Raw genomic sequence first — 26,131 nt, 5'->3', positions numbered from 1 at the left:
AGTGTTCTTAATATCCTCTCTTATATTGTCCTGTACTGAGTAAACTATTGGAAGAATATTTGCGTACGTGTCGTTTGTTCATTAGATGCAATTAGTTGATGTACTGGACTGCACGGATGAGTGGAGCAGGAGTAACATACAGCTAGTTAATCGTGGGTACTAACTTCAAATGGCTGATGAAGCGAGGCATTAGACGTGCTCCATTAGACTGCCAAGTCTAGGGGAGTTAGACGTCAACATCTAAGTACGTGTTCCATTAGACCAATAAGTTTAATGGAGTTAGACTGCAACGTCTAACTATGCATCCATTCAGACTTGTCTGAAGGAGTTAGACGCCAACGTCTAACTACGTTTCCCATTAGACTACTACGTCTAATGGAGTTAGACCTCAACGTCTAACTATGTATCTGTTAGACTGCAACGTCTAACTACGTATCACTTCAGATTTGTCTGAAGGAGTTAGACGCCAACATCTAACTACGTTTCTCATTAGACTACCATGTCTAATGAAGTTAGACCTCAATGTCTAACGACGTATTTGTTAGACTGCAACGTCTAACTACGTATCGTTTCAAACTTGTCTGAAGAAGTTAGACGCCAACGTCTAACTATGTTTCCCATTAGACTACCACGTCTAATGGAGTTAGACCTCAACGTCTAACTATGTATCTATTAGACTGCAACGTCTAACTACGTATCATTTCAGACTTGTCTGAAGGAGTTAGACGTCAACGTCTAACTACGTTTCCCATTAGACTACCACATCTAATGGAGTTAGACCTCAACGTCTAACTACGCAACACGTCTAATTAGCCTGCTTAGACCACGTCTAAGTTAGTAAAGTCTGATGCACCTGCATAGAAACAATTAGACAACTTAGCTTCATTCTTATTTAAACATCATCAAAATCAGTTGTTTAATATTTTGTAATTTCTGTTTAATTAACTCTTTACTTAGTTTTTCCCAACAATCTCTTCTAAGTTAATTAACTTTTTATTTAATTTTTCCCAACAATTTCTCTCTTTTTGATTATTTAAGCTAAATAATCAAAATCAGATGATTTCATTTAATCCAAAAAAAAATCATTTTTGATGATGTTAAAACCATGCAATCTTAATAAAGCAATGTAAACACCCATCAAATACGATAGAAATCAAATTAGTTCACAAAAATATTCCAACATGAGTTTTTAAAATATAAAAAGCAAAGAAAAAGATTTATGGTCCTTCCATTTTCACGTTTGGATCTGCATTGCCTTCAGGTAGAGACTCGCCTGTTAGTAGGTCATGGAATCGAGTGATAGCACCTCAGCCGCCTCCACTTCCACCACCTCTGTCGCCTCCACGACCTGGTCCTTTCTTTGGAGGTCTGCAGTCTTCTTCGATCTCTTCAGAAGTTTTGAATTTTGATTTTGATCGGGTTCCTCTAGTAGCTCCTCCTCTTGAGATACCACCTCTAGAGCTACCTTCCCCCTTTTTAATATTATCATCATTAATAAGGGCACTTTCCTTAGCAGCAGCAGCCGCCTCAGCCACTTCAATAACTTGATAGTCTTAGCAAATGAGTCTGCTTGCTCCATTCTTTCGGCTTCAGCTCTATTCATTGAGTTGGACATTTCCATCATTTGGTCTCGAAGGAGATCCATTGCTGACATAACATCTTGATGAACCTCTAGGGTGAAAGTCTTTGATTCGGCATACTACTCCAATTGACGATTAAAGAAATTTTTCTCAAACTTCTTGTACATATTATTCATGATGTTTACTTCATATGTATTTCTATGCATAGTATTCTCTAATTCTTTCTGAGTATCAAGAATAGAAGACACCTCCTTCTTGTTTGAAATTAAATCCTTCTCAAGATTAGCCAATATGGACTGCATGTCTAGTATATTCTGTCGTAAGGAGTTCATAGCATCCAACATTGAGTTACAGAAGTTTGCTCCTCCATGAGAAGCCTCTTCTGAAGAATGAGCGGCAGAGGACACAGCCTGAGAATAAACTGGAGCAGTGCGAATTGGACTTACATGCGTATTTACTTGTAAAGAACGCTCTAATTCTTTGTCTTTGGAGTGAGAAGATGGACTCTTGGACGCATCCTTGGACTGTTCTTGATTATTGAGAATGTCTCCACATACTTGATGAATCTGTTCTGAAATACCTTTAGAATGAAGGGGTAGTTCAACAACTTTATCAATAATGTCTGACATTGTTCTGATGGGAGATGATCGAGGAATTGGTGAACAAGGCACAAAACATTCTTCCAAGGGTAATCCTTCTGAGGATGAAGAATTATGTTTATCAGCTTGTTCCCCCTCAGTAGAGGGAATCTTCTCAGAATCTGCCTCCTTCAAGGGTTCCCCCTTAGCTTCTGAATCTGGAGACTGATTAGTAACCTTTGATGATTCTTCTTCCACCACTAGAATTTCTTCTTCATTAAGAGTAGGAGGAGCCACCTCAGATGTCTTCTTCTGCCGAATAGGTGTTTGAAGAGCTTTAACAACAACCTCCTCTATTTCCAAATTTATTTTAGATTGACTCAAGACATGGGTCTGTTCAACACTCTACTGCGCCATTAACCGTTTCTCCTCAAACGATACGTTTGCCAGCTCAATAAGATGGGCAGTGGCCTGCTCATCTTCTTCTACATACGATTGATCAACATCAAATATCTCCATTGGCTCGTCTTCACTAGACAAGTCATGAAACAGACTTAACCCGAAAGAGTCTGTTTCGTGGACCTGTTGAAGGATTGTTGAACAATAGGTATTCATAATAAAGTCCAATCTCTTCAAAGCGTTCTGCTCTATAGGAGCATCCCTGTCGAGCGAGTTAAAGTTGGATTTTCTCTGCTCAATCATGGGAAACAAAATACCTCCCATGACGTTAGCCACCACCAGATCTTTTCTTTTGAGGGCTTTAGAAACCTCATCAGTTTTAGCCCATTTTAGAATTCTCTTCTCTGTTTTTATTAGATTCCTCCATTCTTTCACAATTTCTTTCTTCGTGAATATCTCATCAAATTGAGTGGCTAACATGTAGTTCACCCAAGTGTCGAAGATGTTAATCTTCTCAGTAACTTTCATCTCCACTTCCTCCATCACAAGGTTGACAATACAACTAGCTTCAGAAACTTTCTCCAAAGATTCTGTAGCAATCGTCTTTCTTTTTCCAGGAACCATGGCTGGTTTAGGTTTAGGAGTTGGCAGGGGTTCGTAGATAGTAATGTCGGGAGTTCCCCTTGTTGATCTCATAATTTCGAAAGGGGACAAGGGCTTTGGAAAGACCCCTTCCGGGAGTTCAGACACAACACTCTTTCCCGCAGCACTGGGTTTGACAACAATTGGCTCAACATTCGGAGGAGGGGGAGCTTGTTCAAATGGAAGAACAACAACAAGAATTTGAGCAATAACCTGCTCTGTTTCAGGATCAATCACAACATTACCAATAACCTTAACCGTTACTGATTCTTTGGGGAGGACAGGCGACACAACCTTGTCAATATTTTCAATATTCGGACCAACTGGCTCAATAGTCGGCCCTTCAGCTTGTTCCATCACATGAACATCAAATATAGGCACAGAGGAGAGAGGAGAGGAAAAAGTTACCTTAGTAGACTTCTTGGATAGCTTAGACGCCTTAGATGATTTAGACGCCTTAGAATAATCAGCATCAGGACCAGAAGACTTAGTCGGTTTCTTCAACGGGCTGAGAGATGGCAAAATGGATGAAATAGGAATGGCGGTAATATGAGGAAGACCATGTCTTGCCCTAGAGTCAACTACTCCAGAATCCTTCTTCAGAGAACTCTTTTGGTTATTCGTGATAGTCGTAGACTCCATTACAGATTTAGTTCTTTTCGCCCCCGTAGACTAAACGAAAGCAGCCTGTCGCTTAGACCGAGTGACCGATTGGCCACTTGTCTGTTGGCTGGAAGATCCAGAAGCCAAGTCCTTCGAGAGAGCTTTGATATTGCAAGAGTGCTCTTCACAGAAAAATTGGTGAATATGCGACTCAGTAGGGACGGACCCAGGATTTCGAACTGGGGTGGGCTTCAAAAAAATTTAGGGTGAGCTTAAAATAATAACGAGAAAATTTTGAAAAAAACAAGTATATAAAAGTAAAGTTTTACCATTTTTTTAATAATTAGATAAAAAAAAACAATGAATTATATTAATTTTTTTCAAAAATTAAGGACGTAATTTCATATTTCTACCGTAAAAATATATATATATATATATATTATTTTTTTTCGGGGTGGGCTTCAGCCCACCCGAGTCCCTAAATAGATTCGTCCCTGCGACTCAGGTTAATAGCCTCACCCTCGCCCATAGGAACACCCAAGTGCTTCATAAATCATCTGAGTTGGGCTGAGAAGCCCACACTCTCCTTGTTCCTCGAGTAAACCAACTAGCTTAAATTAGAATATAATGTAGATGCCCAGTTGATTTGCATACCTTTTGAAATGACTTTCATGTAATCGAAGCGGTCCTGGCTGTACAGGTCGAACGAACCTGTTTTATTATAATTTGAAATGTCTGACTCTTGCATGCTTAAGTTTATCTAAGTTAAAATTGTTTAAATGTTCCGTTTTATTATAATTTTAAATATATATGCTAAATATAAAATAATTTAGTTATAAATTCAAATATTCATCTTTGTATAAAAATAAAATATATATACTAATATTTATCAAAATGTGCAAATAATTAATTATTTGGAATGTGTAATCTTATTCTTTATCAAATTTACATGTTATTGTTACCTTATATTTGTTCAAATAATATGATCATTTAAAGTTGTACATCACAAAATAGGGCACGACATGAGATGACCAGTCATTTATTAATACTAGCATTTTTCTCGTGCATTTGCACGAGTATTAATATAAAAATCGTGAAAAAAAATTACGGATAACATTTTTTATTTTATTTTTAACCGTTTTAAATTTATGGGTGGGTCAACCCACAATCCGACCCAAGTATCCATTTACTCAACACCTATATAGATTAGTTAGTTAAAAAGTTGAACTTATATTAATATTAAAACGTCCCGCGTTTATCAAATTTGGTGTTGAATTTAAAATATAAAGTCTTTGTAACCTAGTTGGTTAAAGAGTTATATTTGTTTTGTTAGGTTGCAAGTTCAAAACATACCTTTAGCATTTTTAATTTTATTTTTAACCGTTTTAAATTTAAAAACGGGTCAACCCACAATCCGACTCAAGTATCCAAATTAATCACAGCTCTCGACCCGCCAATCCGGACACTTTAAAAATTAAGCATCATTATATATATATAGATCTCGGTAAGATCGCACAACCATGACACAATTAGCCCGACGGTCACGTTTGGTTTAAAAGTATATAAGTTTATGAGCATATTATATATATATATATATATATATATATATATATATATATATATATATATATATATATATATATAAATATATATATATATATATATATATATATATATAAACTGATTAAAATATTTAAATAACAAAGATTTAATTTGAAATAATAAGAAAACTAAAAAAAATCATACACCACCAACATATATTTAAGTACATTACCACTACAAATCAAATACTTCAACAAAACATCAACAATTTAAAAAAAATAGACTTGTGTTATTAAGGTTTAAGTGCCTGTATCCACCTCCATAAGGGTTATGCCACTTTAAAAACACTTTTTAATTTCAATATGTTTTGAGTTTGAATTAAAAGTTGTAATAAACTTTTTTTTTTAAAGTATAGAAATATAATAATTATAATAAGATATGTTTTATAGACATGGTACAACTAAAAGGTCAATTATAATAATTTGTTCGGTGAGTTTCAATTCGAATTATCCCATTCTAAACGATTTTTTTTGTTTTTTTGTTATTTAAACGATAGTTGACCGGGGATGGTATTGGTGTTTTACCTCCCGACTCTCCCGAAATCTAATAAACATAATTAAATATATAATATAACAATATATTTATTTTTCATATAAATTTAAATTAATTTCTTTATAATAATATAAATTTTCAATATATTACATTATAAAATATCATATAAAAAAATATTTTAAAAAATATGTTATTAACTATCTTGCGGGAAATTTTCAAAATCAAACCTGATAGTAAAAACAATTACAGAATAGTAAGTCAACTACCAACCTGTTCCAATAAATATCATCCTTTATAACCCTTATTTAGTGAACAAATGACAGCCTCAGAGAAAATCACTAAGTTATTTTAAATCAATCAAAACCTATGTATATTGTTTAGTTGAACAGTTCATTTGAAAAAAAAAGCGGAGAGCTTAATTCATGTGTAAACACTTTTTAATGCCATGAATTTATTTGAAAATATTATTTTGCAACTTATATATCTTTATATATATTTAAATGAGATAATATTATAAAATGTAATTTAATTAAAAGTATATTCACAACTTTCTCTACCTTTTCTTTGTCAAAATCAATAATTACATACAACATTTACAAATAGACACCCACAACTATCATATACAATGTCCAACTTTACCATCTCACCAATACAAAGCCTCGATGAAACCTTATAATCCGATACAATACAATTTTATAGATCCATCATTTCTATAAAAATAGCAAAAGAATGAAAATCATAAAAAAAAAACGGATCATTAAAAGTTATAATAAAATTTGTTATAAATGATTCGGTTACAAACTAAAAAAAAATAACATATTTGTGATGATAAAATGATAATTAAAAGAAACTTACAATCAACTCATTGTTAATCAACTCACTCACACCTCAAAATTCTAATAAACTGGATGTGTCGATTTTATCATTGACGACTACATTTCTTTTATTATTACGCGTGAAGTTTAAATTCATGTGAATTTCACATGCATTTCTTTTCGCTCAATTTTTATATTTTTAATAATTTTTCGTCAAAACATTGTACTTTTGTTAATTACAGGTCAATTTATCTGGTAAATCGATATTACAATTAATGTTTTCAATTAATTTAGAGGTTGGTTTTTAATATAGTGCATGAAATCGCCTAAAACTTATATTGTGATATTGAATTAATTCAAAATCTAACTAATGCCAATAGATTTAGCAATACCAAGAAAAAACTATTTGTCACAATGTAATATTGGAATTAAGAGCTTCTAATTAATTTAGACATCAGATCATTTGTATACATTGGTTTATATTATTTTAAACTTTGCAGTTATAATTTATTAATTACTTGCAAAATGTTAAACGCCCTCTTCTTTAAATGATCAAAAAATACTATTAAGATTATGCAAGTAACTAAATTTTGGAGTGTTAAATAGCAATTTTAGGATTAAGATTATGAAAATTGGGTTATTTAATAAAAAAAATTGATATTAATATTTAATAAAATATATTTTTTAATAATAAATAATAATTATAATACTTTAATTAATAAATTTAATAAAAATATTTAAAAAATCAAATAATCCTTACTCAAAATGACCAAACTTTTCAAATCACTTAAATTAATTCTGGCATAACATGATCATGATGGTTTAATTAGTGGAATTGTATCTTAAGTTGAAATGTGTCCTTCTAACTTTTTATATTAAAAAAATATTTCTAGCCTTTATTTGTTGGTAGGCTTATTAACGGATTAAAAATTAATGTTAAAATGAGTTCAATTTTTTTTAAGGTGGATTTGAAGAAAATAATAATAAAAATTTATTGTTAAAACATATGGATAAACGTGATTTTTTTTATATAGAATTAAATAAATAAATAATAAATTAAATTGAAAAAATAGATAGTCATGTCAAATTTTTACCGTTAATTGTTTTTTAAAATAAATACACTCTCGGGTTGGGATGTTCGTTGGTTTGATTTTCAGGTTGTTTGAGTTCCTCGTTTTGGATTTTTCGAATTTATATTTTTTAAGCCAATTTAAAAACCAAACCGAATTCGAATAAATTTTAATAAACCCGAATCAATTTGAATTTGGTTTTAAAAATTCAAATTCGAATTGAATCGATTTTTTTTAATTATCTAATGAATTATATAATAAAATATATTATTAAAATAAATAAATTTGATAGTATAAGATCATATGATTTGAAATTTTTAAGATCAAAACATTTAATTTCAAAAAAACTTGTAAATAAAAATAAGTATTTTTTATTTTATTTTTTGATAAATGTCTTAGGCAGTGTTTGTTAAGCAGTATTAGACTATATATGGGATAATAATTCAAATAATATATTTGATTAAGTGTTTGGTTAATTTTTTATATAAACAGTGTTTAGAGGTTATATAATTTATATATTAAATTAGGTAAAAATTTGTAACTAGTCAAACCAGTTACAAAGCAGTATAAAAATTTATTTCCAAATTTACTCTCACTCTTTGTCTCTCTAGTTCCTCATTTTTATTTTTCATATTATATTTAAATTTGTTTTTATATTTAAATCTGTTATATTTAAATTTCTTTTATATTTTAGTTTTATACTTTATAATTTTATTTTGAATAGGTTGATCTAATGTACATTGATTATTGATTGATAAACAAGTATCTTCCATTTTACGAAGATTGGTGTATTGTATTTAAAAAAGATCGAGTTAATGATATAGAGTATGAAAATATTGGAAAAGAGCCTACATCGAGGTCAGTTCATGCAAAAACTAATGATGTAGAAAAATGAAAACCGGATAAGAGAAATAAATCATTTGTATTTGACATGTTATGTTAAATACACTTTTTTAATTATACTTTGCTAAATCTATTTAACTTTGTTATTAAAGAAAATAATATATAGTGTCAATCTTATTAATTATGTGAGTAGTGTGAGCAACTTGGTTGTCAATCATTTTATTTTATCAACTAGATATATTCTTAAATGAGGTAAAAGAAAATTATTTATTACTATAGTCATGATTTAATATAGTGGTAAGAAATTTAATTCTTAAATGAGATCTAAAGAATTTAAGACTTTCCTATGAACAAATATGTAAAAAACTACAGGTGAAAAACAAAGTTTCAATATTGAACCTGAACAAAGAACTATCTTTGTTAACATCATTTTATAACCTAGCACAAAATGTGTTCATAAATTTATGGTAACATTATTTTATAACATAACACAAGTTGTGTTCACAAATTTATGGTAACATTATTTTATAACCTAACACAAAATGTGTTCACAAATTACAAGCAATAATAAGAAAAATTAATAAAGAGAAATAATAAAAAAAAATAAGTAAATATTAATTTAACAATTAAATTAAATTTATATAAATATAAAGGGGCAAAAATGTCTTTTACATTTTATACAATATTTTATACTACCAACCAAACAAAAAAATTTAAAATCTATACAATTTATAACCTTCTTATACTTTCAACTAAATACAAATAACATAACGTATACCTCTTAATACCCCTTATAACTTATAACCCATACAATTAATACCTATATAACTAATACCATATAACAATGCTACCTTATTATATAAAAACAAGTATTAACAAAGATATAGATTTAACAAAAATATATGGATTTCACAAATATTAGAGATTTTAAATATTTTGTTGAGATTCAAATAATCTCAGGAATAAATATTATTTGTATTTTGGTACCATTTTTGTAAAAAAAAAACAAACTTTTGAAATGTTCATATACATGTTGATTTATTGATTTCAATAGAGGGTAATGTACATATGTTTGAAGAGCTTTTGTTTTTTTTATGTAATTGAGATTGCCATTATTAACTTTTTAATTACAAAATATAACTTTTTAAAAAGTTGTTTCATGAAGATTTAAATAATATACTTTTAGAAAAAGCTAGTCAAGGAATATTTAAAATAATATCAAAAATAATACAATCATTGAATATCTTAGATAATGTCATTATCAAAGATTTAGAGAGTCTTACACTAATCTTAAATCATATCAAATTAAAAATTGTAATATTTTTTTGAATTGTCTTTCACTTTTTGTCTCAAATTATAAACCATAATGTATTTACATTATTTATACACTAGTTTTTATTATTATTAAAAACGCATATAACTCACTAGGTATCTCATTAATGATATCTTTGTCATTTTCATTGGGTTGGTTTCTCTAAGTTCATATGAGCACCAAATCGACAAAATTATTAAATTCATATTATATTTTATATTTTTAATAAAGAATTATTTTAAGTGATATTTAATATGGAGATCATGATTTTTATGGTTTCTTGTTATTTCAATAATTTTAATATGGACGAGAATTATAATTCGTCCCGCGATTTTCGATATGAATTGCCTAATTAAATACTTTTTATTTATTTTTTATGATTTGACCTGGGAGGGGTGAAAATGATATTTGCGTCCCCGACCCGATCTCACAATTATGCTCTGAATACTATAAACACAATTAAATATATAACATTACTAATATTTTTATTTATTCTATCTATTTTATAAAAGTTTTAAGTTTATTTATTTATAATAATAAAAATATAAATTTGTTAATATATTATAATATATATATATATATAATATTACAAAATTCGTTTATATGCTTTAAATACTATAAACACAATTAAATATATAACATTACTAACATTTTTATTTATTCTATCTATTTTATAAAAAAAATTAAGTTTATCTATTTATAATAATAATATAAATTTGTTAATATATTATAATATATATATATAATATTACAAAATTCGTTTATATAATTTTTTTATTTATTTTATAAAATATGGTATAACGGTGTGTCGCAGTATTTTTTTTTCAAAACTAAACAGGGCAAGATGATAGTAAAAAAATGAAGTAGAATAAAACAGGGATTGATAAACAAATTCTCTACCCCATTGTTATCCCCATTTACAAACTCTCGGCTAATTATAATTTTCAATAACAATCATAATAATTGTCAAAAAAATCTGAAATCGTTTAATTGGTTATTCGATTTGCTCTAATTCAATTATTATAATTTAAAAATTCAAATAAATTCGTTTTTTAAGTATAAAATTTTTTTAATGGAGAATTTGATTGTTGTGACTTTTGTTTTAATTAAAATATAAATATAACTATTTATTTTTTGAAAATGATCTATATATATTAAAAAAATAATAAAATCGTAAAATAATTGTTTGAGTTGCAAATACTCAGAAAAAAACTAAACTTATTATTTATTTAAATAAATCAACCCACAATTTTTACAAAGAGATTAAAAGTTATATTCCAATAATTAAAGTTGAAATAAGAATTAACTTTTTTTAAAAAAAAAAATATATAAAAATATAAAAATAAATTAAATAATAGCCCACTAGTTATAAAAAATTAAAAAAACCAAAATACTTTTTAAATAAAATAACAAGGGAATCAAATTTATATTAAATTAAAGTATTTAGAAAGTGAAACGGGAGAAAGCACCCTCCACGAGCATTTAAAGCAGAGAGCTTTCGCCATTTGTGGTTTCATTTTCAGTCCACAAGCATCTATCCATCTATCTATCTATCTATATCTATATAGATGCAGAAGGAAGAAGAAGATGATGTCCTCCAATTTTAGCGGTGGTGGGCATCTCACACTACCCCAATTTCGCCCATTCTCTCTCTTCTTCATTTCATTTCCATTCTCACTTTCCATTCTTTTCTCCTCCTCTCGCAATGTCTCTCACCATTAAGCTTCACATCGTTTCATCTTCTCTCCATTTCGCCCAAACCCAAAAAATAATCAGACCCAGAAACGCTTTCCTTTCAAACCCATTCAACCATAAGATCTCAATTCGAAAAATGACCACTTCTCCTTCGAGAAAAGTAATCAAAAGTTCTCTCATCGACCCAGATGGTGGGTCTCTTGTTGATCTCGTTGTTAACGAAAAAGAAAGGGTTTTGAAAGCTTCAGAGGCAGAATCAATGCCTAAGGTTAAACTGACAGATATTGATCTCGAATGGGTTCATGTCTTGAGTGAAGGTTGGTCTAGTCCGTTGAAAGGGTTCATGAGAGAATCCGAGTATTTACAGAGCTTACACTTCAATTCCTTGAGAATGGAAGATGGTTCTGTTGTGAACATGTCTTTACCTATTGTTTTAGCTATCGATGATGAAACTAAAGACAGAATTGGATCATCTTCTAATGTTGCATTGGTTGGTCCAAAGGGTGGTATTGTTGGTATCCTCCGCAGGTTAGTTTTTTTCTTTTGGTAGATCAGCCCTTATTTTGTCTTCAAATTGTGTTTTAAACTAGTTTCGTTTTGTTTAGTATTGAGATATACAAGCATAACAAAGAAGAGAGAATAGCTAGAACTTGGGGAACTACAGCTCCAGGTTTACCATATGTAGATGAAACAATAACTTTAGCTGGGAATTGGCTTATTGGTGGTGATCTAGAAGTAATAGAGCCAATCAAGTACAATGATGGTCTTGATGGCTATAGACTTTCGCCTCAACAGTTGAGGAATGAATTCGATAAGCGACAAGCTGATGCAGTTTTCGCCTTTCAGCTAAGAAACCCGGTTCATAATGGTCATGCATTGTTGATGAACGATACTCGTAGAAGGCTATTAGAAATGGGATATAAGAATCCAATTCTTTTACTTCATCCTCTAGGTGGTTTTACAAAAGCTGATGATGTTCCTTTGGATGTTCGTATGGAACAGCATAGCAAGGTAGTTATAGTTTATGATGTCGATTTCTATATAATTTCCCTGTTTCTCATCATCATCATCATGATTACTCATTAGGTTCTAGAAGATGGAGTCCTTGATCCTGAAACAACTATTGTGGCTATATTTCCATCACCTATGCATTATGCTGGTCCTACGGAAGTGCAATGGCATGCTAAGGCTAGAATCAATGCAGGGGCGAATTTCTATATTGTAGGTCGCGATCCTGCGGGTATGGGACACCCGACTGAGAAGAGAGATCTTTATGATCCCGATCATGGGAAAAAGGTTCTCAGCATGGCTCCTGGTTTGGAAAAGCTAAACATCTTGCCGTTTAGGGTTTGTACACTCTCATTCAATCTTCACTTATAAGTATTTGTTTTATAAAATATTTGAGTATAACCAGAGCCAGTTCTTGGCCCCCCTGAGCCTGAGTTTTGGTTTCGATTTTGATTTTGTTATGCTTTGGGTTGTTTTTGTTTATTTTGATGTACTAAGACGGACTATGTTTGAAAGTCTCAAGTTTGATTCCCACTAAGAACGCCCTAAGTTGAAGTGGGGCCATGTCTGTGGGGATAGTGCTTGCTTCCTAGACGACCTATGTTTGGATTTCATGTTTCTTCACTCTGATGCTAGGTTTGAGTTTTCTTAGCTTGGATTTATGTAGATATTTTCTTTGGATGCCTTGTTACGATTTGGTTATGATTACACATGTAATAATACACTGTAATGGTCTGTTTTTTCCCATGATACAGGTGATCTTCTAGTTATTATGATCTATGAAAAAAAATATCATTTAAAAAAAAATTACAATGACCTTTGTGTACAATTTTGAAGTATTTGCTTGTTTCTGATGTTTGTTCATAATCAGAGTGCCCTTTGATTTCTTCAATTACTAAATAACCCAGCTTCGTTAATGTACAGGTGGCGGCATATGATACAATAGCAAAGAAGATGGCGTTTTTTGATCCTTCTCGGGCTAAAGATTTTCTCTTCATCTCTGGAACCAAGGTAATGGTGAAAAACTTTTCTGGCATAAAAAAGCTTCATCGAGTAACTAAGAGAAATAAAGAAAGTTTTTGTCGTTATAGTGCCAGTAAACACAATTTTTCTCATAATTGTTACTTGTATTTCTAGTAAGTAATTATCCCGAATTTACCTTTCAAGTTTCTAATACTTCATCTGCAATAATTCATAGAAAAACAACTTTTAGTGACAGCCAATTGAACTTGCGGTTGACTCAATTCACTCATTGTACTTACGTTTGGCTCAATTCACCCACTGAACTTGTGTAGCTACCTCAGATAACCCATTCTATCCAAGTTTTAGTAATTCTCGTCATATTTTAGGCCTTGCTTGATCTAGGATTATTTGAATAACCAAGTGATTATTTTCAAGGGTTATTTGAATAACCAAGTGATTATTTTCAAATAACCTTGTTTGACGAAGGTTATAAATAAATCAGGTTATATGGATAAAATAAATTAGGGGTTTAATGCCCATTTGAAAACACTTTTTGGAGTTGGATCTAGGTATAGGTTTGGTTGAGAAAATGTCCAAAAAAATTCTTGGAAATATTTTTTTGTCCAAGTATCTCATATGGATGTTGATTTAGATGAGATGGTATTCCAAAACATAACTTAATTAGATATTTGTTGACGTTTTTCTTCAAAACCCCATACCTAGATCCAACTCCAATTTTTTTTCCAAATGTGTCATCATAAGTTTTTTTAATAGAGGGTATTGTGAGTAGATTGTTGATGATTTGAATGTTGTAATTGTCAAATAGATTCTTGATTGGATAGTTATTTGATGAAATTAATCCTATCAAACAAGGACAGTCCCATTTGAAAACACTTTCTGAAGCAGTATCTGAGTTTGAGTTTAAACGAGAAAACATTGATAAATTTATTTGGGAAGACTTTTTTGTTTGTCATGTATTTCATCCGGATGTTGATTTAGATGTGACAATGTTTTGAAATATAACTTAACTAGAAACATATTCATAAATTTGTTATACGTTTTCTTTTCTTTTCAAAACCGATACCCAGACCCAAAGTGTTTTCAAATGGTTATCTACTTCATATGTAGATAACAACTACTCATTTGGAAGAAAGAAAAAAAATCTCAATTTGCCAACTAAACTTGCGTCACTGTCTCAAATAATCTTAAACACTAGTTTTTGTTAAAATTCTCTGTTTTTATTTTCTGACCAACATGTTTAAATGTCGTATCACGGATGTTTTGAAGAACATGTTTCTTTGCTCTCTCTTTTAATACATGTTCAAATTCCATGCAACAGATGCGAACCTTTGCAAGAACAGGAGAAAACCCTCCTGATGGTTTCATGTGTTCTGGGGGATGGGATGTTCTTGTCAAATATTACGAATCCCTGCAAGCCGAAGAAGGCGTGAAGAAGACTTCAGCTGTTTTAGCATCGTAAGATAGATAATAGTTGGTGATTGATCAAAAGCAATTCAAGAATGTTAACTTATGCGGGAATAGGAGGGCGATTTAATTGTGTTTTTTATCGAACCAAGTGTTTTTTTTTTACCCTACCGAATGATTGCATTTGATTTCCTATGATTCGGGGTGTCGGGATGTTAGGTGTCAGAAGGTCGGGTAGGTGCGGTTGAGATGTGGAAGTCTTGACCACTCAATCTGTTATGTTTTTTTCTTTCTTTTGTGTGGGTATGCATTTTGTTTCAAGCCAACCTCTGCAGTACCCTCTTTAAAGATATTGTCAATTATCATTAGAAATGTTTTGTTTTAAATGTTATTTTTGGTTAATTTTAGGTCTGTTTGATTCTGCTTTTTGTAACGATTGTGACTTATTTGCGGTGTAGAAGAAGTCAAATCCAAATATGGATTTTCTTACATGATATAATTTCAGTATGTTAGCAGGTTTGAATGAATTTTAAGAAAGGTTTCAAATAAACAAACACACTCTAAAATTAATATTCATTTGACACAATTTTAATTGAGATTCACTAAATTGAGAAATTTTAAAATCAAAAAATTTGATGAACAAACTTTGATCCCGGTGTGCTCGGGATTTACATTAAAAAAAAAAATGTCAAAATGAAGAGAAAACCATTAAGAAAAGAAAAACTTGCAGCCCTAAAATGTATGTGATCCGGTTTGGTTTGTTCAATTCAGTTGTGATATTTTTTTTTATTTTTTTAAAAACTATACAATATCTTGATTTTATTTGGTTGATTAAATGAAACAATATTTTGAAATATATATATATATATATATAACAAATAATGCTTAAAATTGGATTATTTAATCGAGACATTGAGACACATGATTAATGTGAGAGTAAATGAATACGGGCTTTTCCGGTCGGTTTGAAAAAAATGATAAGATTTTTTATATTCATTATTTTATTTATCTCTAACAAATAAATGAAAAGTATCAACCTTAACGATTTAATAAATTTAAAAAATTAAAAATTAATTTAATTAAATTAGAATAATAAATTTTAATTAATAATATATATATATATATATATATATATATATATATATATATATATCAATAATTCTACACCATCTTTTTAAAATTATATATATATTTTTTTTTCATTTTTATTTATAACTATAAATAAAACATTAACAATTTAAGAATTAATCAAAATTTTAAGAATAAAAAATTAATTTAATTATATTAAAAAATATTAATTTAATTATATTTATATAATAAGTGTTCTTTTATAAAAAGGATTAATAAATATTTATATATATATTAATTATTTTATTTGTATTAATTATTTTTATATTATTATATTATATATATATAGATTATTTTTTAAAATTATATTATATATATATAACAATATATTTAAAATTTAATTTTTCATATATTTAAATATAAATAAATTATTATTTTTATTATTTATTTAAAATTTATATTTGATAGGTAACTAATATTTTTAATACTGGAAAAACATTTCAAAATAAATTAATAATTTGATTATTTATCTACATTTTATATTTAACACAAAATTATAAATAATATTTTTTATATTGAAAATATAGTTTTAACTCATTAATAAAAATGGTATAATGTTATTCGTAAATTTTATAAAAAATATAAAAAAATAAAAAAATCGAACAAACAATGTGTATTCACAAAATTATAAATAAAACATCAATTATTAGTGGTCTAATGGTTAAAGTGATCATCTTTCATATTCGAGACAAGAGTTTGAATTCTTGCAAATGCAAATTTAAGTAAATTATATGTGTGGATAAAAAAACGGTAATAAATGAGAGGTGGTTGATTTGACGAGGGATAAAAGGCTGGTAACATTGAATTGTGAGGTCGATTGAAGATTGATGGTTGGATTGCCGATGGATATGAGATCAGTAACATCGGAATTTGGATGATTGAAATTGATGGTTGATTTGCCGATGGATAAGAGGTCGATAATAAAGGATCGTGTGGTCACGCGATTAAAGAGGTTGATTGAGATTTGTAGTTGGTTTGTCGGTAATTGAAAAACAACAAATATTGATGGTTAAATATATGAATAAGATTGTTGGTCTATCAAAAACGTTAAGGTAAAGAAGTTAATGATATGATGCGATTGTTGGTTTGTCAAAAGTGTAATTAAAAGATGTTAGTATTATAAAGATTGTTGATTTGTCAAAAGTTAAATTAAAATATGTTTGTATTGCTAAGATAGCTGTGTGCAAAAATGAGGTTACGAGATTATGAGGGTAAAATCGGTGAACTAATGAGAAAAAAGTTAAATGAATATCTCATTATTAAATTTGTTATCATGTTTCTTATTTTTAATGAATAACAAAAACAACGTTGAACGAGAAGAGTAAGACGACCACTAGATTGCCCCAACCATTGAAGCCCATCATTTTCCGACCATAGATATTATCTACGAAAAAGATGATGAAGGCGATGAAAACAATAATAATGAGGGCGACACAAAAATGTGAAAATTGTTTATTTTCAACTTTGCAATGTGAATTTTATTTATCCTTACAATATATTAATATATTTAATTAGGTATATATTTAATTAGGTATATATTAACCAATTTAACAATATTTGTTGTTTCAAATTAAATAATTTATTTAATTTAATTTATAAGCTAACATTTCTATTAATATACAACAATGTATTTATTATTAAAATATAATATTTTAATATTAATTTAAATAAATTTATTATTTTAAAATAATATAACTAAACTTATAAAATAAATATTTTTAAAAGTACTTTACGGAAAAATTAAGCTATTATATATATTTTTTAAATTTCCTAAATATTTTACTCTTCTTATATATAATAATAATAATAAAAATCATAATTTAATTTTATAATTTTCATTATTTTTATTAATATTTTTAAAAATTTATCAGTAAATTAAAATATTAAATTACATTATTATATATAATAAAATTACAAAGTTTACAAAAATAAAATTAATACGCATTAATGATTAATTTAAAATTATATATATTAATATTTACAATAATATATATATATATATATATATATATTTAATATTTTTTTTGAAAATAAAATTTTATAAATATTGTTTTTAAATTATTTATTTTATAAATTTAAATATATTAACTAATTATTTTAAGATAATAAATTATATTATTTAAAAATTAATTCAATTATTATTATTATTTTTTTATTAATACTATTAGTATTAATAACTTTTTTAATTTTTAAATTTTAATTATAATTATTAAATATTAAATTTAAAAAATATAATTATTAAAATCAAAAAATATATAATAACTATTATTAAAATAAAATACAAAACAAACAAATAATTTTATCTTAAAAACTAGTGATTAATAAAATTAATTTTTAATTTTTTTTAAACTACTACTTTCTCCATATTCGTGTTATCTATTCTGATATATATCATATAAATATTGTCATATTCAATTAAAATATAATTATTTAATTATTTAAAAGTAAATATTTTAATTACTTTAAAAATAAATAGTTTTTTATAATATTTTTTTCAATAATATAATTTTTAAATTGAAATTGGTTAATATATTTAAATTTATAAAATAAAAATTTGTAATATATTATTTTTAAACTTTTAGTAAATATGATTATTATTTTAATATTTTTTAGGATTGAAAATTTTTATAATTAAATTTTTTTTAGTATTACAGAATACAAAAACAAAAAAAATGAAATTTATAATGTTATTTTAAACTTTATAATAAATATATATTATTTTAAAATTTTAATATATATATATATATATATTATTTTATATATTTTATATACATATATTAATACAAAATACTTTATTATGTATAAAAGATTACAGAATTTACAAATTTTATTTTTAATATACTTTACTAATTAATTTAAAATAATATATATATATATATATATATATATATATATATATATATATATATATATAACATTTTTTTAATCATAGGAATTGATTCTCATCTAGTTTTAATAAATATTTTCCTTAAATAATTATGAATAATAATACAAATTTTAATAACTTTAACGGTTAATTATGATTATAATTATTAAATATTAAATATAAAACATAATTAAAATAAATATAATAAGATTTATTTTGAAAACGGAATTGTTCATTATAACTAGTTATAACTATTACAATTGCGTTTAAATAATATGAAAAAAATTAAAAAGTTGCAAATCATATATTATAAATATTATAGAATAAATTAATTGTTTTATCTTTTTAAAAATATATTTTGTTTGTTGTCAATGATTTATTTATATATTTTCCTCGTATAATATAAATATATATATATATATATATTAAATTGTTTTAAAAAGTGAATTTGAACAAATTTCTCTCTCTATATAAAAAAAAGTCATGGGAGGTTGAAAAATCATCTTACTTATGTGTTTTTTTTAGTATTAGAAAGTATTTGATTCTTTTTCCAATACTCATATTTGAGCTGGTATACACTAATCTAGGTAGGTTGTATTTTTGTTACATATAGATTATATCTATTTAGCCAGATTAAATTTGTCATCCCAGAATTTTATAATTCAAATAATACTTTCAAATCTTTGATGGGTCGTCTATTGTTCATATCCTTCAATCGTATTGGTGACCATTTCTCGAGTCCATATTCATCTTTTTTTTTTTTTTGTAGTAATTGAGATTATGTTGTCGAATCTAGAGTTCTTTTTTATTTTTCTTATAAGGTGTTTTTAGAAGGGAAATGATAGAGGGCGGGAAAGTTTTGATAGGAATTTGTAGGGAAATGATGTGTCAATCCTCCATTGAATTGAAATTGTAAAATTCTCTCCTATTACATTTTCAATCCAATAAAGGGATGACACATCATTTCCCTACATATTTCCATCAAAACTTTAATGCTCCATATCATTTCTCTTTAACTATATTTGTATATAGTTAGTTATAGGGTCGATCTATGCACGACAAGTCCACAGACTAGGACAGTCCACACCACATGGCAGACCATTTAATAAAAGAAAAATATTTTTAGTTAAATTTATTAAGTTTTTTAATATAAAAGTGCGTAGCTTAGTGATTTATGATGAAAAATTGTAATTATTATTTGATTATTAGTTTTAACCTCATTAAAAAGTAAATTTTTAAACTGAAATTAGGGTAGACAAAATTTTCCTTTTCACGTTTTTTTACATGGGGATGGGACAATCCAATTCTCGAGGTCGGCACTAGTCAGTTATCATTTGATAGAACAACCCTCGGGCAAAAATAAATTGTACTGCCACTTAGAATTTTGGGTAGAATTTTTCCTAACACCGCTTAATTGTTTTGCTCGATTTACTCTTATTGTCACTCATTTTTATATTGGGTTGACTCATACCTCAACCCTAACCCTGACCCTAATATAAAGTTGTGTCAGATAATTTAATTTGAATTAAATTTGAATTAAATTTGAGTTGGATTAGGTTGAGTTTAATTAAGTTTGGTTTGAGTTACCTAAATTACCAAAACAAAAATAACTTTAATTAAAAAAAAAAAAACACGCGCCTTACATAAAGTTCCACTGCATCAAATCTCTTCTCTCCTCTTTTTCACAAATAAAATATTAAAATATTATTTTTTATATTTATATACTTAATTTTGAGATATTTATTTTTTAAGAAAATTCAAACAAGTTGAATAAATAAAAAATGTGTAAATAGATTTAAAAATATTATAAAAATTATTAAACGAGGTTAAATAGTCAAATACTTATTAAATAGATTAAAATATGTTATACGAATTAAAAACGTGTTAAACAATTTTTTCGAATGTTAAAATATAATCAAACAAGTCAAATATTTAATAAATGAGTGAAAAATGTATTAACATGTTTAAAATATATTAAACGAATTAAAAACGTGTTAAACAATGTTTAACGAGATTAATACTTGTTAATGAGTTAAAAACGTGTATTTAAAATAAAAATGTATTAAATTAGTCAAAATTATATTAATGGAATCAAATATGTGTTAAACAAAAAGATATAAAAAAAATATTTTGATAGATTATAATTTATGAAATGATTTTGATAATAAATGGATAAAACTAAGTTCAATGATATATATAAGTTAAATTATATATATATATAATTATTAAGTCATATCAAGTATATAAATATATTTAAAAATAATACCAATGTATTGTAGTATAGTGGTAAGTACTCTCGCTTGTCACGCGAGTGACCAGGGTTCGAACACGTAGGCGAGTCCGGTAGTTTATGCGTTCGGTTATTTGTTCTGTTATTAAATGCATTCGGCATTCAATGATGCGCGTCCGGTTATTTGCTTTAGTATTAAATGCCTAGTTAAGAAGATAAAGAACAACTTGATTCACAACTTTTTGACAATAGACATATAAAAAAAAATGTCTCTTGAAACGTCGTTATTCACAACTCTCTCAAGCTCTCAAAGTTCTATAAGCTTTCAAGTTTATTAGAGTGCTAAATTTGTATTACATACTACCCATTCTGTGTGAGTTGGTTAGCATTGTAAGCTGACAGAATCTGTTTCTACTCAACAAAGTGAGTGTGCTAGGAGTTCGAAAATAGTCAGTAACTAAGTCCTAGTTGTTCGGCTGAGTTTGTATAAGTGTTGTATTTAACCAAATTTTCTTGTGAATATCCTTCTCAAGGTTGAGAAGAAGGGGTGACGTAGGAGCTTTTACTCCAAACATCCATAACCATCTTTTGTGTCTTGTGTTCTTTTCTATCGCATCATCATAATACTGTTGTATTGCTTCAAGTCGAAACAAATATTTCCGCTCTTGAACTTCATTCAAGAGTTTGTGATGACTTGCGAAGAGTAAAAACGGATATTAACTTATAACATAGTTAATATCAAACGAAGTGTGTTTAAACATTCAACATAGTTAGAACCTAGTCTCTATCATTGATCCCGATCCTAACAAATGGTATCAAAGCAGCCAATTTCTATTCTGAAGCATTCGAATATCATCATGTCTTCATTCATCAAGCCTCCCATGTTCAAAAACGAAGATTTCATTGATTGAAAGATATGTATGCAAGTGTTTCTGGCCTCACTAGATGATGACATGTGGTATGTCATTACTGAAGGCCCGATCAAGATTGATAAGGAAAGATGCGATTGGACAAATAATGATAGAAGGAAGAACAATCTTGACAACTTGGCCAGAAACGCCATATACAGTACTCTAGATAAAAACACTTTTACAAAGATCAGAGCATGCTCTACTGCCAAGGAAGTATGGGAGAAGATCATTCAACTAAATGAAGGCAATGAACAAACAAAGAGAATAAAATTATGATTGCCACTCAGAAGTTCGATAATATTAAGATGCGTCCCGGAGAAACGATGAACGAATTTGAGAGCGCTTTACAAGCATTGTTAATGAACTTGCCATTTTGGGAAAGTCTTATAGAAACAAAGAAGTCATCGTCAAGGCGTTGAAGGCTCTTCCCAGTGCCTGGGACATCAAGTCAACGGTAATCTCCACAAAATGGAGCTGCACGATCTTTTTGCTGATCTAAAAGTCTATGAGTTTAAGATGAACTCGAGAAATGAGGAGGAGCCATCAACTTCCATCATCACTAAAGCCTTAGTGACTGTTGAAGAGCCCTCTTCATCAACAACTGCAAAGACTGCTGAAGAAGTTAGCAATGATGCAATGTCTTTACTTGTCAAGAAGTTTGGCAAATATATGAGGAATAATCAATCTAACTCAACTTTCAATAATAACTCCAATGACTCTAAGGCTAACATACAGTGTTTTAATTGTGATACTCTAGGTCACTACAAGTCCGAATGCCGAAAGCCAAAGAGAGACGACAAGAAGCCTGATGATCAGAAACATAAGGAGGTTCATAAAACATCCAAGCATAAGAAGGATCAGAAGATGCTGCTGGTAGAAGAGAGCAAAAGCAAGTGGCCCGAAAGCATTTCAGATTCAAGCTCATCTAGCGATAGTGATGATGAGAACATCAAATGCTTCATAGCAGATGATGAATACGAGGTATTTGATTTCACCTCTGATGAGTTTACCCGAGATGATCTAACTGCTTGAGTATAGAAAATTGTTAGACTCCTTTAATCAAATCATTTCAAAAAGCAAGTCTGATAGTTCAAGTTGTTCATCTCAAATCAATGAGGCTCATGTTTCAACAAATGAGCTCTCATCTAAGAATGAGAAGCTAAAGAAAACAATCAGAACTCTTTTTACCGAAAACTAAAGATTGAAATATATGATTAAATCTTGGACAATATCTGGAGATGCGGTTAGACTGATGATCAGTCAGTAAAGACCTATTGGTCTAAAATTCGGTTTGGGATTCGACAATGCAAATCCAGATAAATCCAACAAAATGTTAACTTCTGATAAAGGAAAGCTTAAATCTGTAAGCTTTATCAAAGGAACGTCCACCAACATAAAACTCAATCCAAGCTGTGATGATTTGACTTCAAAGAATGAAGTGAATTAATTATGTTAAGCCAACTTCAAACTGGTTGAAATCTGAGAGAAGGACATTCAGTTGGCATGGAAAAGAAAAACTTGACAGGAAGTCAAGAAATGTTTACCAAAAATCATCATTTGAAGTTAAAGAATCATGAGCAGGCAGTGAGAGATCTGCCAAATTTACCACACACGCACACAATGGGAAATCCATAAGCATAATTAAGGTATGGATTCCTAAAGGACTAATCCATCACAGACCCAAAGAAAAATGGGTACCAGATTTATTATTGTCTATGAATGCAGATAAAACAGGACTGCAGCGTGGAAGGTTATGCATGACATCTGGACAGCGACTGCTGACAGACATAGCATATGACAAACAACAAACATGAAGTGACTAACATCCTCACGAAGCCACTTCCCGAGTCTAAGTTTGCTTACCTTAAAATTATTTTAGGATTGTTAGACTACGATAATACCTAAATTGATTTAATTATAAACATGCCAGGATTTGAATATTTATTTTAAATAATCAAAAATGGAGAAATTGTTAGATTAAATTAGCTAATTAACTTAAGATAATTAGTCAACGATTATAAAACTACCAGGTTTTGAATATTTATTTTAAATAATCAAAAAGGGAGAAATTGTTAGATTATAATTTATGAAATGGTTTTGATAATGAATGGATAAAACTAAGTTAAATTATATATATAAATTAAATTATATATATATATATAATTGTTAAGTCATATCAAGTATATTAATATATTTAAAGATAATAACAAAGTGTTGTAGTATAGTGGTAAGTACTCTCGAATGTCGCAACGGTGTTAAAGTTCGAATCTCACCAAGCGCAAATAATAATTGGAGCATTTAATGATACGCGTCTGGTTATTTGTTTTGGTATTTAAATTAGGACCGATTATTGAGAATCTCACCAAGCGCAAATAATAATTGGAGCATTTAATGATACGCGTCTGGTTATTTGTTTTGGTATTTAAATTAGGACCGATTATTGATTAAATGTAGCATCTGATCAAGCATCCTTTATGGGCACGACATATCACCAATTTGGGATGGGCAATCTCACACAACAACAGAGACAGTCCTCTACAATGAACGTTCCTCGGATCTTCTCTAATGCACCCTTCTGGAACTCAACCAATCAAATTATGACTGGTGTCCTATGAAGCAGATATATCCGTTGGTGAAGCAAATTTTGCCCGTTGCAGCTTGCCTACTTAAGAAGAAAAATGACAATTTGCTTCACAACTTTTTGACAACAGACATACAAGCAAAAACGTCTCTTGATATGTCGTTATTCACAACTCTCTCAAGCTCTCAAAGTCCTATAAGCTTTCAAGTTTGTTAGAGTGTTAAATTTGTATTACATACTACCCATTCTGTGTGAGTTGGTTAATATTGTAAGTTGACAGAATTTGTTTCTGCTCAACAGAGTGAGTATGTTAGGAGTTCGAAAACAGACAGTAACTAAGTCCTGGTTGTTCGACTGAGTTTGTACAAATGTTGTATTTAACCAAATCTTCTTGTGAATATCCTTCTCAAGGTTGAGATGAAGGGGTGACGTAGGAGCTTTTACTCCGAACATCCATAAACATCTTTTGTGTCTTGTGTTCTTTTCTATCACATCATCTTAATCCTGTTGTATTGTTTCAAATCGAAACAAACATTTCCGCACTTGAACCCCGTTCAAGAGTTTGTGACGACTTGCGAAGAGTAGAAACATATATTAACTTTTAACAGAGTTAATATTAAACGAAGTGTGTGTAAACGTTTAAAATAGATTAACTCTAGTCTCTATCGTTGATCCTGATCCTAACATAGTTTGAGTTACCAAATTCATATCTCATCAACCAATCACAACCCATATTAATGAATAATATAGGTTGAATTATGACTTGAGTAAATTTAATTTGATAGATTAAATCCGTCTAACATCTAAATTTAATATTTTTAGATTTATTTTCTTTTATTTGTAAACTAATGTTCAATATGCAACTCCTTAATTGATTTTGAATTAATTCATTACAGAAAAATAACATTATTCTTGAAAAATTTATTCAATTTTTTTTTCAAACTCAAATTCAAAAATTAATTTTGTTACTTTAAAAGTCCAAATTTTAATTTTCTTTTCATATACAAATTATTATTATTTTTTAAAGAAAGTAGTAAATGCATAATTGAGAGTTTTATGCCTCTAAATAATAATGTCTTCTAAACCTAAGTTAACTTTTTTGTTACATATTACATAAGTGATCAAAATTCTCACTTCAAAAAATAATTTTCAAAATAATATTGATATAGAACTTTGTTCAGTCGAATTATTTCTATAATTCTAAAATCATAATATTTTTCATTCATCAATCATATATTATGAGGCATTTGTGATTATCAAATAAAACAATCAGTATTTTTTTCTATTGGCATTATTAATGTATCTAATTATTGATATTTAATCATGGCTAAAGAACAAAAGAATTATGCTCAAGTTTAGGCTAGAGTAAGAAAATTAGAAAGACTAGA

The 26,131-nt window shown here is 28.4% G+C and overlaps 1 protein-coding gene across 1 annotated transcript; it reads left to right on the top strand.

Moving 5' to 3' along the window:
• The first annotated feature begins 11,455 nt into the window (after positions 1–11,455).
• On the top strand, positions 11,456–15,429 carry LOC124925855 (ATP sulfurylase 2-like). The gene is made up of 5 exons (XM_047465971.1): positions 11,456–12,159; positions 12,237–12,642; positions 12,718–12,978; positions 13,564–13,650; positions 14,942–15,429. Exons 1-5 carry the CDS (start codon positions 11,642–11,644, stop codon positions 15,080–15,082), a joined length of 1,413 nt encoding a protein of 470 aa, XP_047321927.1. The 5' UTR covers positions 11,456–11,641; the 3' UTR covers positions 15,083–15,429.
• Positions 15,430–26,131: the final 10,702 nt, after the last annotated feature.

The sequence above is a fragment of the Impatiens glandulifera genome, chromosome 2 (genome assembly GCF_907164915.1).
Source record: "Impatiens glandulifera chromosome 2, dImpGla2.1, whole genome shotgun sequence".
Classification (NCBI taxonomy): Eukaryota; Viridiplantae; Streptophyta; class Magnoliopsida; order Ericales; family Balsaminaceae; genus Impatiens; species Impatiens glandulifera.
This window is presented reverse-complemented; position numbering and strand designations above follow the sequence as displayed.

Excerpts from the sequence above, each read along its gene's own strand:
- LOC124925855 (XM_047465971.1), top strand. The coding sequence starts at position 11,642 with ATGTCTCTCACCATTAAGCTTCACATCGTTTCATCTTCTCTCCATTTC. Across the intron at positions 12,979-13,563 it reads TAAACATCTTGCCGTTTAGG|GTGGCGGCATATGATACAAT; the intron begins GTTTGTACACTC and ends GTTAATGTACAG. Across the intron at positions 13,651-14,941 it reads TCTTCATCTCTGGAACCAAG|ATGCGAACCTTTGCAAGAAC; the intron begins GTAATGGTGAAA and ends TCCATGCAACAG.